The 13,639-nt window shown below is 42.2% G+C and overlaps 1 protein-coding gene across 2 annotated transcripts in view; it reads left to right on the top strand.

Moving 5' to 3' along the window:
- Positions 1-10,473, top strand: part of RIMS4 (regulating synaptic membrane exocytosis 4) — a gene marked incomplete at its 3' end in the record, with an annotated part of 118,880 nt that extends 108,407 nt beyond the window's left edge. The window contains exon 6 of one of the 2 annotated variants that reach the window (XM_083508272.1): positions 878-10,473. In XM_083508272.1, the coding sequence (XP_083364398.1) occupies positions 878-1,096 (219 nt within the window). The remainder of the gene's footprint in view (positions 1-877) is intronic. The other variant, XM_083508271.1, reaches the window with a different exon arrangement.
- Positions 10,474-13,639: the final 3,166 nt, after the last annotated feature.

Raw genomic sequence — 13,639 nt, 5'->3', positions numbered from 1 at the left:
TAGGATGTAGCATTCGTAGGGAGGCACCGCACAGGGAGAGGAAGTTGTTTGTGCTTTTTGATCAGTTGCCATTCCGCTGAAGAACTAAGGTGGCCATGTGTCCTACTTTGCAAAGGACAGCACTCTACTTGAAGGACTGTCCAGTCTAGAGAGGAAGAGCCAAGAAGGGAGAGCTGGGGGACTGTGTAACTGTCCATTAATAGCACCCAGAGAGCAGACACAATTCTAGTTCTATAATAATAACAATAATTTATACCCCACCACTCTGGGCGACTCCCAACAGAATATTAAAAACACGATAAAACATCAAACATTTAAAACTCCCCTAAACAGGGCTGCCATCAGATGACTTCTAAAAGTCAGATAGTTGTTTATTTCCTTGACATCTGATGGGAGGGCGTTCCACAGGGTGGGTGCCACTACTGAGAAGACCCTCTGCCTGGTTCCCTGTAACCTCACTTCTCATAGTGAGGGAGCCACCAGAAGGCCCTCGGCACTGGACATCAGTGTCCGGGCTGAATGATGGGGATGGAGATGCTCCTTCAGATATACTAGGCCGAGACACATTGAAATTAATAACTTAAAGTAGTTTACTTAAAATAGTTCTTTTAATTTCAGTGCCTCTTAGTATATTGTGTGTATTTTATTTTTATTTTTCAAATTAATGAAGTTTTGAAAAAAGAAAAGGAAATACAGCGCAATTGACTTGAATCTCCCATGACCTTCACCTCAAGTCCTTCCTTGGTCTTCTTCAGTATCATTCAGATCATAAGCTGTGCCAATGCTTTGCCAAAAGATAAATTCCACGCCAGCCTCCCATCATTCATGTGATATTGCTTGTGAACTAAACATGTTCCCCACCTCTCTTGTTTCCAAGGTGATAGTTTGGGGAAACTACGGACGCATGGAACGCAAACACTTCATGGGAGTCGCCCGGGTTCTTCTGGAAGAACTTGATTTGTCAACTTTGGCAGTTGGCTGGTATAAGCTTTTCCCAACCTCGTCAATGGTGGATCCCGCTACTGCTCCACTCTTACGTCAATCCTCGCAGCTTTCCTTGGAGAGCACAGTAGGACCTTGTTGTGACAGGTCTTAATGGGCAAGGAAGTTCCAGGGGGACTGCTTCTGTTTTTAAAATCATGCTGTCAAGGTTTTGTTTGCCAGAACGCTGTCCTCAAGCGCATTGCATCTTTGATCAGTCCTTGGAGGAACCTGAAGGTGAGGATAGCCAAGTAACCTTGGACAGGAACCAAGATGGAGGCCAATGACCTTTCTCCATCCAAGTAGAAAGAGCTGCAGGGCACAAGTCCTAATTATGAAATGACACACACACACACACGACACACTTTTTCGTTTCCCTTTTTCCACAGTCATCCATGCACCCTTGCTTCAGATCAGTGTAAAACCTTGAAATGTTGCAGCATCTTTTTTAAAAATTGGGGAAGATGTTTTTCTTCTTCTTAACGCTATTTTACAAATTGGGGAAAGAAGAGAGAGAGAACTTTTAGAAAATTCTTAAATATTCAAAAGCAAACATCTGACCTAAAAGAAAACAGCAGTTTCAGGGAAACTTTGTGGGTTTTGTAAACTTTCCCCACCCCCTTTAAGGCATGGGGAGGGGTGGGAGGAACTGCAGCTACTACTTTAGAACAAGTTCCACGGTTCTGTATGATGTACAAACGCCGCTGTATTTTTTACACTGTGCCAAATTACCAGCAGTGTCTTCTACTATAGGACTTAGGCCAACAGTACTGCTGACGCATTTTTGTTGGAAGAACAAGAAAACACACTTTGGTTACACCAGTCGGTTCTAACGCAGAGTGCATAGCAAGCCAATTAGCTGGAATGTTGCACAGAGAATGTTGCTGAATGCAAACTGGAAATCTGGCAGAGCTACTTGCTAGCCCATTGTTAGATATGAACATTGCAAAACACACACACACACCATACCTTACCTCAGCTTTTGCTGTGCTATCCCCTGTTGTGTTTTTTGCTTCCATAACGCTAGTCATGCTTTTGGGATTTATAGTGCATATCTGGTGACATGCCACTTTCCTCTGGAACAGGGATCAGTTTGAGGTAGCAATACTTTCTTCTGCCGTTGCAAATGAAATGACAACATAAAAAGTCTGCACATTAAAAAAAAGAGGTGGGAGTGATCAGAAGATGGAGTTCTGTTCGTCATGCAGGAGATTATTAAACCCTGCGCTTAGAGAAAAAGGAGTGTTGCATTCAGACAACTGTATTAATACCCAAGTGGTGTGAAGCAACATGGAAAACTCAGGCACAGAAGGCAGATAAGGACTTATTTAAGGGTGTTTTCACAAGTGACACTAAAAGCGCCTTCCAACCTTTTGCATGGTTTGTGTGCACGTGCGAATGACTGCAATGCACTTTTGAATGAGTGTGAGGAGGAGATTGATGTTGGCATTTGAACTTCCACATGGCTTTTTGTGTGTATGTGTCGGCCTGCCTGTATATATGTGTGGATGTTCTGAGTGGATGTTCTCTACTCATAATGCTTTGTTGACCCTCCATCCACCATTCTTATTGCCACAAAGCTCTATACATTCCAGGTTCAGCAAGCAAGGGTGTGTCTTCTGCTGTACCATGAGCTCTTATTGGTAGTCAACAGAAGTCTTGCTTTTGAACAGAGTTAAATGTGATTCAGCTGGAGGGTTCATACCGGCATGAGTTTCCGAGTCACTTGTGAAACTGACCTGGTCACTGCAGATAGGCTTTGTGGATTGTTTTATAATGAACAAAAAATAAATAAAATAAAAGGTAAATATTTTATGTTCGCCAATAAAAAGATAGCTATAATATATATATATATTCTGCATACAGCTAAGACGACAGCAGATTGTCAACAGAGTCACCTTCAGTAGAGCAGGTTAGTGGTTTACCAGATAGAGCAGTTGCACAAATGAAGCAAAGTGATTTACCTGGTCACAGCGACATCTGGAGGCTTTAGTTTAGAGAGTAATTTTAGGAAGTAGGCCAAGACGCTCTATCTGTATTTAGATCTACCTTTTGTACATTGCTAGGTGTTTTGTTTCTGTTCTCATTTCTAATGAAGATTTAATGATTGCTATCTCAAATCTGTTTTCCTATTAGGATGTCAAGAGCTGATTTTGCTCCACGGTTTCTGGTGCCAAGTCCCATGTTAGCATTTAGGAACCATCTCAGAATGGCTTCCTGGCCTGTTGTTACGTCACAGAGTAATAACAAGGTTTCTACGTGGACTACGAACTAAGCATGATTAAAGCATGACTTACTATAGAATGAAACATAGACAGTCATATGTTATAGGTAGTGTTTTTAATGGTTTGGGAAATAACGACCAAATGACTAGAAAAGCAGTAGGCCCAGTAATGAGCTCTGCTAGAAGTAACCTAATATAGATAATAGCATAAGGAAACATTGAGCATATTAAAATCACAGAAGCTCCAGAGTTTCAGATTGATTATCTTAATTTTTTCTATGCCTGCGGTTTCAAGTATAATTCCGTTTCCAAGTCATATTAAAGATTTTCTGTGTATTGGCTGAAGGGAGGTAGTTGCATGCTGGTCAAAATATGTTGTGACTCTCCTTTCCCCCCATTTATTTAAAAACTCGCTTAACTATATTTCAGACTGAATCCTCTTCATACTTGTGTATAGTAGGTACTAGGCAATATTGTACAATATATGTATGGACTAGAATAGATTGGGTTAGATTTAGTGACTGGTAGCCATTGACTCTTTTAATAACCTTGTCGTAAAAAGGACTGTGGAGAAAACAAAACACATTCCAAAGCTGGGAACCGAAGAGCAGTCGTTGATGCTTTATAAATTCAAAGATTTTGCTTATGTTGTTTGAACCTGTAAATCAAATCAGCCCTGTTTTGTATGTATCCTGCAGCACAGCTGTCAATTCTTACCCAAATGTTAATAGGGGAAGTGGGAGCAAAAATGCTGGAAACACAATCTTGGCTTCCTAATCTGTTGTTAACAGCACAACAGACTTAACTCTAAAATGTCTGGAGCTGCCTATCTCTGTTAAGTTAAATGTGAATGGATGTGTGAGTTGGGTTAAACTGAAGGACTCAGAACAGAGAGGTCCATCCCAAAGCTACTCAGAAATAATTTCAATAGGACATAAACGTCAAAACGTTAAAAACATTTTCATGTTGATTCTGTGTGTTTGTATACTACCCTTCAACCAATTGATTCCCAGGATAATTAGCAAGAGAATAAATGGCAATGAAAAACAGTTTTAAAAAGCAATTCTTTTTTAAACCCAGTAACGCCAGCAATTAAAAGCAACAGATTAAAAGTGTTAGAGGCTTGAGAGAATAAAAAAGGGTTTTGCTTAGCAAGTGGATACTTATTTCAAGCTATTTCCTTTCTTCCCTCTTTGGTGCAACCCTTTGGATCCTGGCAAAAAACCCCTTAGTTACAGCAACTCTGAGCTAGGTACATATGCAATCCAGTTTTCCATTTTTAGCAAGCAAGTCTGCATTACTACGAATGCAAGATTATAAACGATCTACAAAGACTGGATTAGAAGGAACAAAATTTACTTAGCAATCGAAACTAGTCAGGTGGCCCTGAGCATCCTTTCCCTGCTAGTCTCACCCAGAACTGACCACGCCTTATGACCATTTCTAAATTACATCAGTTCCTATTTATCTATTTTATGCATCCATTTCCAAGTATTTATATACCACTTTGCATCATAAAAGATCACGAGGTGGTTTACAAAGAAAAAGCGAAAAAGAATGCACAAAACAAGAAAAACTAAACACAGTATGAAGAACATCAGAATCCGTAAATAATGCAATGTATGAAACATGAAACTTCATCACATAGAATTCCACGGACTCTATACACTTATTCAATATCCACATCTTCTAACAAACCTGTGCCTCAACCAGAGCGCAGCTGCACACATTCACTCACATACTCTGATCAATTACAAATCCCAATAACCCCCTGGGTGGGCTGCACTATGACACTGGCAGACTAATGCCAGGAGACTAAAATCACCTTTCAAAGTCTAAACTAGGGCCCTTGTGGTCTTGTGTGCACCCTCTGGGTACATGCATGCAGCGGCCTTGCTAGATCCTGACCCACAAACGCAAACAGAAATCTAAAACGCAAACCAGCTTTTAGAGCGCCTCGCTTTCAGCCCACAACAAGCAACGTCCAAATACGAAACATTGCCAGCTTAAAGCTGTTCTTCTCATTCTTGTGAGAGCCCTTATTCTTGAGAGCAGCGGTGGGCAAACTCTTCTTCTATCAAGGGCTGCACTCCCTCAGGGGTGACCAATTGGGGACCACATGACTGCAGTGGGCACAGCCAGAGACAATAGTGTTCTGGATTAACTAATCTCGAACAATGGCTGCCCTGTTTCAATTTCACCATGGCTACCTCGAATTAGGATTTCCAATCCTTTGTAGATCTACTCAGAATTAAGCCCCGCTGGTTTTGATAGGTTTTGATACTTATTCCTCTCAAATAAGTATAAAGAGGATTTTTATTTTTTACTGAGGACAACAGACCCATACAGCGACTGGAGGGCCAAGTGAAAGAGACTCTTTTCTAACTTTAATGTGCTTAACGCGCACCAACCACGGAGGCAAGAAAGGGGAAGTGATGAACAGGAAGGAAGGAACTCTGATGAGGTGGAAGAATGAGGCAGCTTCCGAGGGTGTAGGGGCCACAGACTGGCTACAAAAGAGCAAATAAGTTTTGCATCTAAATTAAGAGGCAGTTCTTCAGTAGATGCAGGTGTTCTGCTCCTGTGCACACCTTTTTACTGGGTTGTTATTGAAAGCTGGCTCAGAAATCCACAAGTGATAAAGAGATAATTAGTATCACTAGGCTTGGATCAGCTCCTCTTGTGTAAAGCCCAGCCTGGAGCCTGTTTTCTTCCACATTAGATCACATGATTCCTGGTTATGATCCACTGCCCCTTTAGGGGCACATACCAGAACATCTCCCTTACTCTCCCCCCCCCCACCTGTTTTTCATGCTGAGTCAGAAGATATTTCTGAAGCCACTCCCATGAAACTTACAGTGAAGCCTTTATAAATAATAATAATATTTTTCACGAAAAAAGGCCCCATAGACCTAAGTTTCACTTCATCATTTTGGATTTGTAAAGCAAGTGTTTGCATTTTGAAAGTTCATCTCTTGCTGCCTTTTAAAAGTTTAAAATAGAATCGTGTCTGTCTGTAACTTTTAATGATTGACGTCTATGGGGAAGTAGAGGAAGAGTTAGTGTATGTCTGAGAGGTAATCATTACCTCTGTGGCTTGCCTGCTTGTTGTTAAGCTGAGGAGCGAAGGCTCGGCCTCTCTCCATTTTATAGCCTCTTCAAGCACTTTTAATTTTGGTTAAAATGACTGACAACTGCATCATATCCACATCGTGCACTGAAAGCACATGGCTTCCCCCAAAGAACCCTGGGAAATGTAGTTTAGCAAGCATGATGGGAATTGTAGGTCTGCAAGGAGCCAACTACAGTTCCCAAGGTTCTTTGGAGGAAGTCGTGTGCTTTAAAGGCGCTTTAAATTTATGACATGGATATGACCTAATAAGCAAACCAGTGACCTCTCAGCCACAATCCTAGGAACACACAAAATACTGGCTCTGAGCTTCATTGCCCTATTCTTTAACCCCCCAAAACAGGAGAACCATTTTATTGCCACAATTGTTTTCAGATGCAAATGTCATATTTTTCTGGGAGTGCTTTATGACCCCCCCCCCCCCGATTCCTAATGGTTATGGTAGAGAGGACAAATCTAGGTTTTCTTAGCTCTCGGAGTGCCCATGAAAGTCCATTTACTAATAATATACAAATAGAATGAAATGTATCTTGCAAATCAAAATACTGAAACAACGTGTAAAAAACCGAAACAATATTATACGTCAATGGCCTCCAAGTCACAGCTATTCTTGTTTCACAGGAAGTTCCCAGGTTCGTACAGGAAGTCAGTTTTTAGAGTAAGGAGTTGAATCTGGACTTCCAGTGCCTCTTAAGCACCAGATCATTCTTCCTCTGTATGCAGAGTTATTTTTGAGGATCGGGAATTAAGCAAAACCCAGCCTGCTGTTAGCTCAACCAGTGCTCCCAACTTTGGGGCAAAGGACTTTTGAAGAAAGAAAAATCAATTTGTGAATGCTTCTGTTGTATATAATTATACCTTTTTAATGTTTTTAATACTGGATCCCTTATACATGTACCTTTTTTGTTTTTTTTTAAAGTAGGTCTATAGGCAAAAGAAATATCATAAATTTATGTATACAAAGAAATTATGTAGATGTTGAGGCAGTAAGAATCTCAATGTAAGCATGATTAGTAATAACCATCTTAGACAGCAAGACTTTTTAATGAAGTTTATTTAAGTTAGTTTACTACATGCTATTTAATAATTTTGACACTGGAGGAATATTTTCTTTAAAAACAAAATGTGATACTTTTTTTTCTAACAGATTATATGATTTAAAGTGCAATCTTTCGCATGGTTACTCAAAATAAATCCTTCTGTGTCCAATGGGACTTATTCCTTTGTAAGCATGTTTTGGATTGCAAACTTAACTTTTTTAAATTATTTTTTAAAAGTTTTATGTTTGGTACAACCTGTATTCTTCCTGATCTGGAGTATGTTAGCCATCAGCTACATTGAACTAAATGAACACTGGTTAGTCATGACAACTAGTTAGCCATTGAATTCAATGCAACTTCAACAGAGTTCCCCTTCTCTGGATTCAGGCCTTACTGGTTTAGTGTGAGATGCTACATGTTATCAACTTGTTGTTTTCCCCCAAAAAATGAAGAAAAAAAAGTTTTGTAAATAGCTACCAGGAAATAGTCCTATAGAAATTTCACTTGAATCTCTCATTAAGTTATTATTACTATTAATATTGTGTAAGAATATTTGCAGTTGTTCATTACATCTCTGCTAGAGATCTTAGCCTAAGATCTAAGCCTTTGTTGAAGGAATCGATGTCGTATTTTCAAGATGAAAAAACAAAAACCTTAGCTAGTTTGTCATAATCCTGTATTCTGTAAACAAACAAAAGAAGCCTTTTTATAAAGAGAGTCTACATAGGCTTTACAAGCAATAATATATTCCATTTGGTGTGGAGAATGTGATGTGCAGATGGCAGTATATACCATGGATAACAATATGTGGTGACAGACTTAGTTTTTAGGGATGTCAGGTTTGATTAGGCCATATTAATATTGGCCATTTGGTTATTTTTTAAAAGGGAAGTTGGGGTAGGTGCCATACCGTTGGTTCCATTCTACCTACTTGTGTAAGTCCAATCACTGACCATAAAATATATGTAGTTGACTTTCATGCTACAATTGTCAAAAAGTTTCAATATAAAGCTCACCAAATGTGTCAGATCTCCTTGTTTTCAGATAACTGTTGAGCATTTGTCACAGTTTTTTCAGACACCGCCACTGCCAGTGTTTTGTATTATGAATCTGATGGCAGCTCTGCCCCCTAACGGGCCTGTTTGGCAAAGACACCTCGTTGAAGTTAAAGGGAGGTGGGCTGTATTTTTCTTTTTCTTTCCTGAGCTGCTGTTCCATCCTTTATTACTGTACATGACACCAAAGCAGGGGAATACATGCACCTTTGTCAACAACAAGCACAGATTGATGTGCAAAACAGAATGCCACAGTGCTTGACTGCGCTGTCACATAACGGCAAACAGTATTAGGAAATGTGCGTGGAGGTTTCCACCAAATGGCAGGAGCAGAATCTGCTCTGCATCCGTATTAAATTCAGTCCAGTGGATAAAATAATTAGGCTGCAATCAGTGCTAAAGTTTAGCTCCAGCAGGTGGGAGAGGGAATGAGCAGGCAAGCTCAGATGGAAACTCTCAAACTGTAAAAGTGTTCCTGCTCCCATGGCTAGTGCTTGGTTTGTAAAAAGGCCCTTCCCCAACACTCCTAAGAAATCTTGCAGAAAATTAATTTCCCTTGTTGATTACAGATCGGGCAACCAGCTACATTTGCAATGCTAAACCTGGAACAGAGGTCAGCAACTGATGCTCATGGGCCCACATCCATTACTGTGCATGGTTCCATCTCTCCCCAGAGGCAGAGGCAGAGGCAGAAGATGAATGTGGATGAACATTCCCCAGTCAGCACAACCAACCAAAGGCCCATGCTGGTCACACCAGGGCTGCCATTCCAAGTCTGGCAATGTGTGAGTGAATTGATGGGGGACCATATTCCTTTCACCTCTTCACATAGCCACAGAACATAATTAAAGTATGGAGCTCGCTATGACAGGATGTGGCATGCGCCTTCCCCTTACATGGCCTTTTCAGACGGGGCCTAAACCAGAGCACATTTGCTTGGTGAAAGGGCATGACTATATTCAAGATAAGCTGATGTGGAAGGGGCATTCCTGAAGCCACTGTACCCCCGCACATCATGCATTCATCTGATGCTGAAGTTCACTGGTGTGTCCGACTTTATGACTGCTTCAACATCCTAATTTGATGGATGCACCTTGGCCAAAAACCCAGTCTGCGCAGCACATGTTGACTTGCAGTTACATATTATGAATTGCATTTGCCTGTGTCCTGCTTCCCTTTCCACATGGGCGTTATGTTTTTACACACCAAACGTTATCTCAAGTCACAGCATGGGTCCATTCAGCTCAGTATCACCAGCACAGGCTCTCCAGGGCAGCTCTCCAGGGTTTCAAGCAGTTCTCTCCTGGTCCTACCTGGAGATGCTGAGGATAAGACTAAGGACCACCTGCATGGATGAAGATGCTCTACCACATAGTTGTGGCCCTTCCCTTAACAGAAAGCCAAAGCCTAGAGCCAAGAGAGGCTTGAAGGCAATTTAAGTCTCGTGTATGGAAATGTTTTTAGATGTGACTGACTTTCACAGGGACTTAGTGAAGATAATCTTTTGCTGGGTTGTGCCCTCTACCCCTGGGTGTTAAAATAGCGCTACCTGCTACATGTCCTCTCCCTTGCCATGCCAACCCTCATAACGCATGAAGTTTGCAAGAATTTAACAAAAAGTGAAAACGGGCGGGCAACTAGATAATTATCAACTGCATGTTACCTGGGTTGGTGACCTTTTTGGAACACACTGCACAGGACAGGATCTCTCGTAAAAGACCCCCAAATCCAAGAGAAGGTCTCATTTCTAACAAACCCCACTGAAATGTTCATAAGGTGCATGGACTTCCCTGTTTGGCATCTTCTGTGGCAGGTTGCTCTGTAACAGTGCTGTACATGTGGCAAAGTGTGACTTAGCACATAGTGTCCAGCACACATGAATGGTGGATGCTGTTTTTTGTCTTTAAGGGAAGATATGGATGCGCTGTTTTCTTTGTCTGTCAGTTTTATCCAGACAATACAAAAAAATGGTTGGGTAATTTGCAACTTAGTGTTAAGCTACTGAAACTGTTGAAAATAAACATTCTTCATTTCTTTTCCTAAGTTGAATCCGAGCCTTTTCATTGAATGCATTAAAAAATAAATAAAAAATGACGACGACGATGATTTATTAAATTTCCGCCCTGCCCTTCACCACGAACAATTAAAAAAATAACAATATTAAAATCAGTTAAAGCAAATTACAGTCACAAGAATGGGGTGGGTCCCAGAAATAGATGTCTTGGGTGTCCAAGGTCAGGGTAAAGCATCTTCAGCCTACAACAAAAACCAGGTAATGAAGGTTCTAGATGCATCTCTGTAGGGAGGGAATTCCATGGCTTCAGAGGCTGGCAAAGAGAATGCCCCAAACTTCTGAGGACAATGGAAGCATCAAGAGGGACCCCTCTGTTGATCAACTCCACAGAAATTCCATGAGGAAGGAGGGAGTCTTTCAGATAACTGGGGCCTACATCACTTTGGGTTTTAAACACTAATGTGAGCACACCTTGAATTGGACTTTAAATTATAGTGGTATCTTGGTTCTTGAACTTATTCCATTCCAGGAGTCCGTTTGATTCCCGAAACCGTTCGAAAACCAAGGCGCAGCTTCTGATTGGCTGCAGGAGTTTCCTGTTCGTCTTCCGAAAAACATTCACAATCCGGAACACTTACTCCCAAGTTTGCAGCGTTCGGGAGCCGATTTGTTCGACAACTAAGCCATTTGATCACCAAGGCACCACTGTATTTTCCAGGGACCTTGAAGTTAGGGCACCACACTAAAACACATCAAAGAGAAGACGTGCCTTTCTTTTTACTGCTGAGTTGCAACCAGCTGGGATCAGGGTGTCACAGAGTGAGCCAGTCAGTAAATCACACCATCCAGAGTTGGAGCTAACTCTTTCTAAGCAAATACACAATCTTCACAGACCTTGTCGAGTGTCGGGCCTAATGAACACAGTAGTTCCTCCCCTGTAGGTCTTACTCCAGGAAATCAGTTACCAAGACTAAAGGTCTCCCCACTGCCGTCTGTGTCTCCTCCTCCCCTGGGCTTTCCCCAAGCAATCAGAGACTGCATCTGCACATCGATCTATGCTCCTCCCATTTTATGCCTCTTCTGGTCCTGGGAAGAGGGAGGGTATCTGTCCTTTGCTTTCATGATCCTAAATAATTAGGCTTGTGTGGAGCCATGTACCATTTTCTAAGCACTCATACTTAGGGACACGGGTGGCGCTGTGGGTTAAACCACAGAGCCTAGGACTTGCCGATCAGAAGGTCGGCGGTTCGAATCCCCGCGATGGGGTGAGCTCCCGTTAATCGGTCCCTGCTCCTGCCAACCTAACAGTTCGAAAGCACGTCAAAGTGCAAGTAGATAAATAGGTACCGCTCCGGCGGGAAGGTAAATGGCGTTTCTGTGCGCTGCTCTGGTTTGCCAGAAGCCACTTAGTCATGCTGGCCACATGACCCGGAAGCTGTACACCGGCTCCCTTGGCCAAGAAATCGAGATGAGCGCCGCAACCCCAGAGTCAGCCACGACTGGACCTAATGGTCAGGGGTCCCTTTACCTTTACCTTAAGCACTCATACAATTAATATTTTATCATTTTTCTACCCCCCTCACTCTGTAAGGGTCATATTTGGCCCCCCAGGCATGTAAGTCCACCCAACCGAATCTATGATTTTCGGTTCTAATTCATTAGGAAAGTAACAGCATTTGGCTTAATTCCAAATCACCCCAGGATTCATAGGCTTTATCAGAGAACTTGTTGCATTGACCAGATATTTCAAGGCTAAGTTTTTGCTCAAATTATGCCTCCTGTTAAGCTGGTGGAAGACAAGGGCAATCAAGTAGGTTGGGAGGAGAGAAACAAAGAGGGGACCCCAGAGTATAGAAATGGAATGGCAGAGAACGAGAAGGAATGCCCATAAGACTTACCCATTGCTCAAAAGTTATTTGTTTTTTTAAGGTTTTTTTAATGTAACCAAAGCAGTTTATGGAAAAGTCACCATCAGTTCCCCCATCACCAACTTCCAAAAGGAGCATCAGCTTCTGGCAGTTGCTAGGCAACTGGTGCCCTCCGCATAATATCTCCTAGCAACCCAAGGACGGTGACAGCAACAAATAATAAACAAACAGGTGCCTTGACTTGATGGCTTCTCACATTCTCTATGAATGGCAGCCACTCTGTTTGTGAAACAAACGCTCAGCACTCCAGATGTCCCAGTTCATCATTTCCTGCGGGGTCCCTGGCATTACTTCCTGCACTGTTAATTTGCAGCTTTTGTGCTCTGGTGTTCTCTGTGACACAGGCTGATCAGACATGGTGAGCAAATGTAGAAACCAGCCAACAGAAACAGTGAAGGAGCAATCCAGGGCCTGAGCCTACTCTCCAAAGTTTCTTTGTAGCTGCACTTTGGTGTTGAGCTTTTGTTTCCCAGGGCATCTAATAAGTAAGGCTAACACCCAACTGAAGAAAGCTGAAGTCCTGGTCTACACCTGTAGCAGCATGAGCAGGAAATGAGATGGCACAGAACTGGTGGTGGACGTATGGATGGATGGCACCACTTCAGGCTGAAGACAGGTGGGTATGGAGATCAACTTTAAACACCTGTAAGAAAGGAACCCACCCTACAATCACCCTACAGCAAGGAAGGCAAGGACCATGCGATTCTTTATGCTCCACCTTGGTCACCAAGATCCTCAGATGTGGCACTTCTGGTGGTTCCCCATACCCCTGAGGTTTGGTCTGATGATTTCAGGTAGCTTCCTTGAGCATATATTATTTTTCTTAGTGGATAGCACCAGGGCAATTCTGGGGAGAAGTGATGCAACAACAACAGAATGTGAAAACACCAACAGCAGAATGTGAAAACACCAAGAGAGACACAGCAAAGAGCCAACTCTCACTCTCGACATCCAAAGACCACATCTCATGACACTGGGGCAGGGAAGGCACCTAGTTCCCTTTCCCTTTCTCCACCAGTGAGCCAACCACTGCATCCATCCTGCCTGTGGTTTCTGCATATGCTGCCTCATGGAAGCCCTGAGCAGCAATCAATGTTAATGACCTCTCAGGGATCACAGGACTTTCCTCCTACATGCATGTAGTCCTGAGTCAAATCTCGATCGTTTGGGTTTCTCTACACATTTGAAGATGGTGATTTGCAATAAAGATCTGGCTTCTAACGCCACTATTTCATAAGCCCTATTCTGTGATGCATCTGCCCAGTTC

This window comes from Podarcis liolepis, assembly GCF_965112155.1.
Source record: "Podarcis liolepis genome assembly, chromosome: 6".
NCBI classification, from domain to species: Eukaryota; Metazoa; Chordata; class Lepidosauria; order Squamata; family Lacertidae; genus Podarcis; species Podarcis liolepis.
This window is presented reverse-complemented; position numbering and strand designations above follow the sequence as displayed.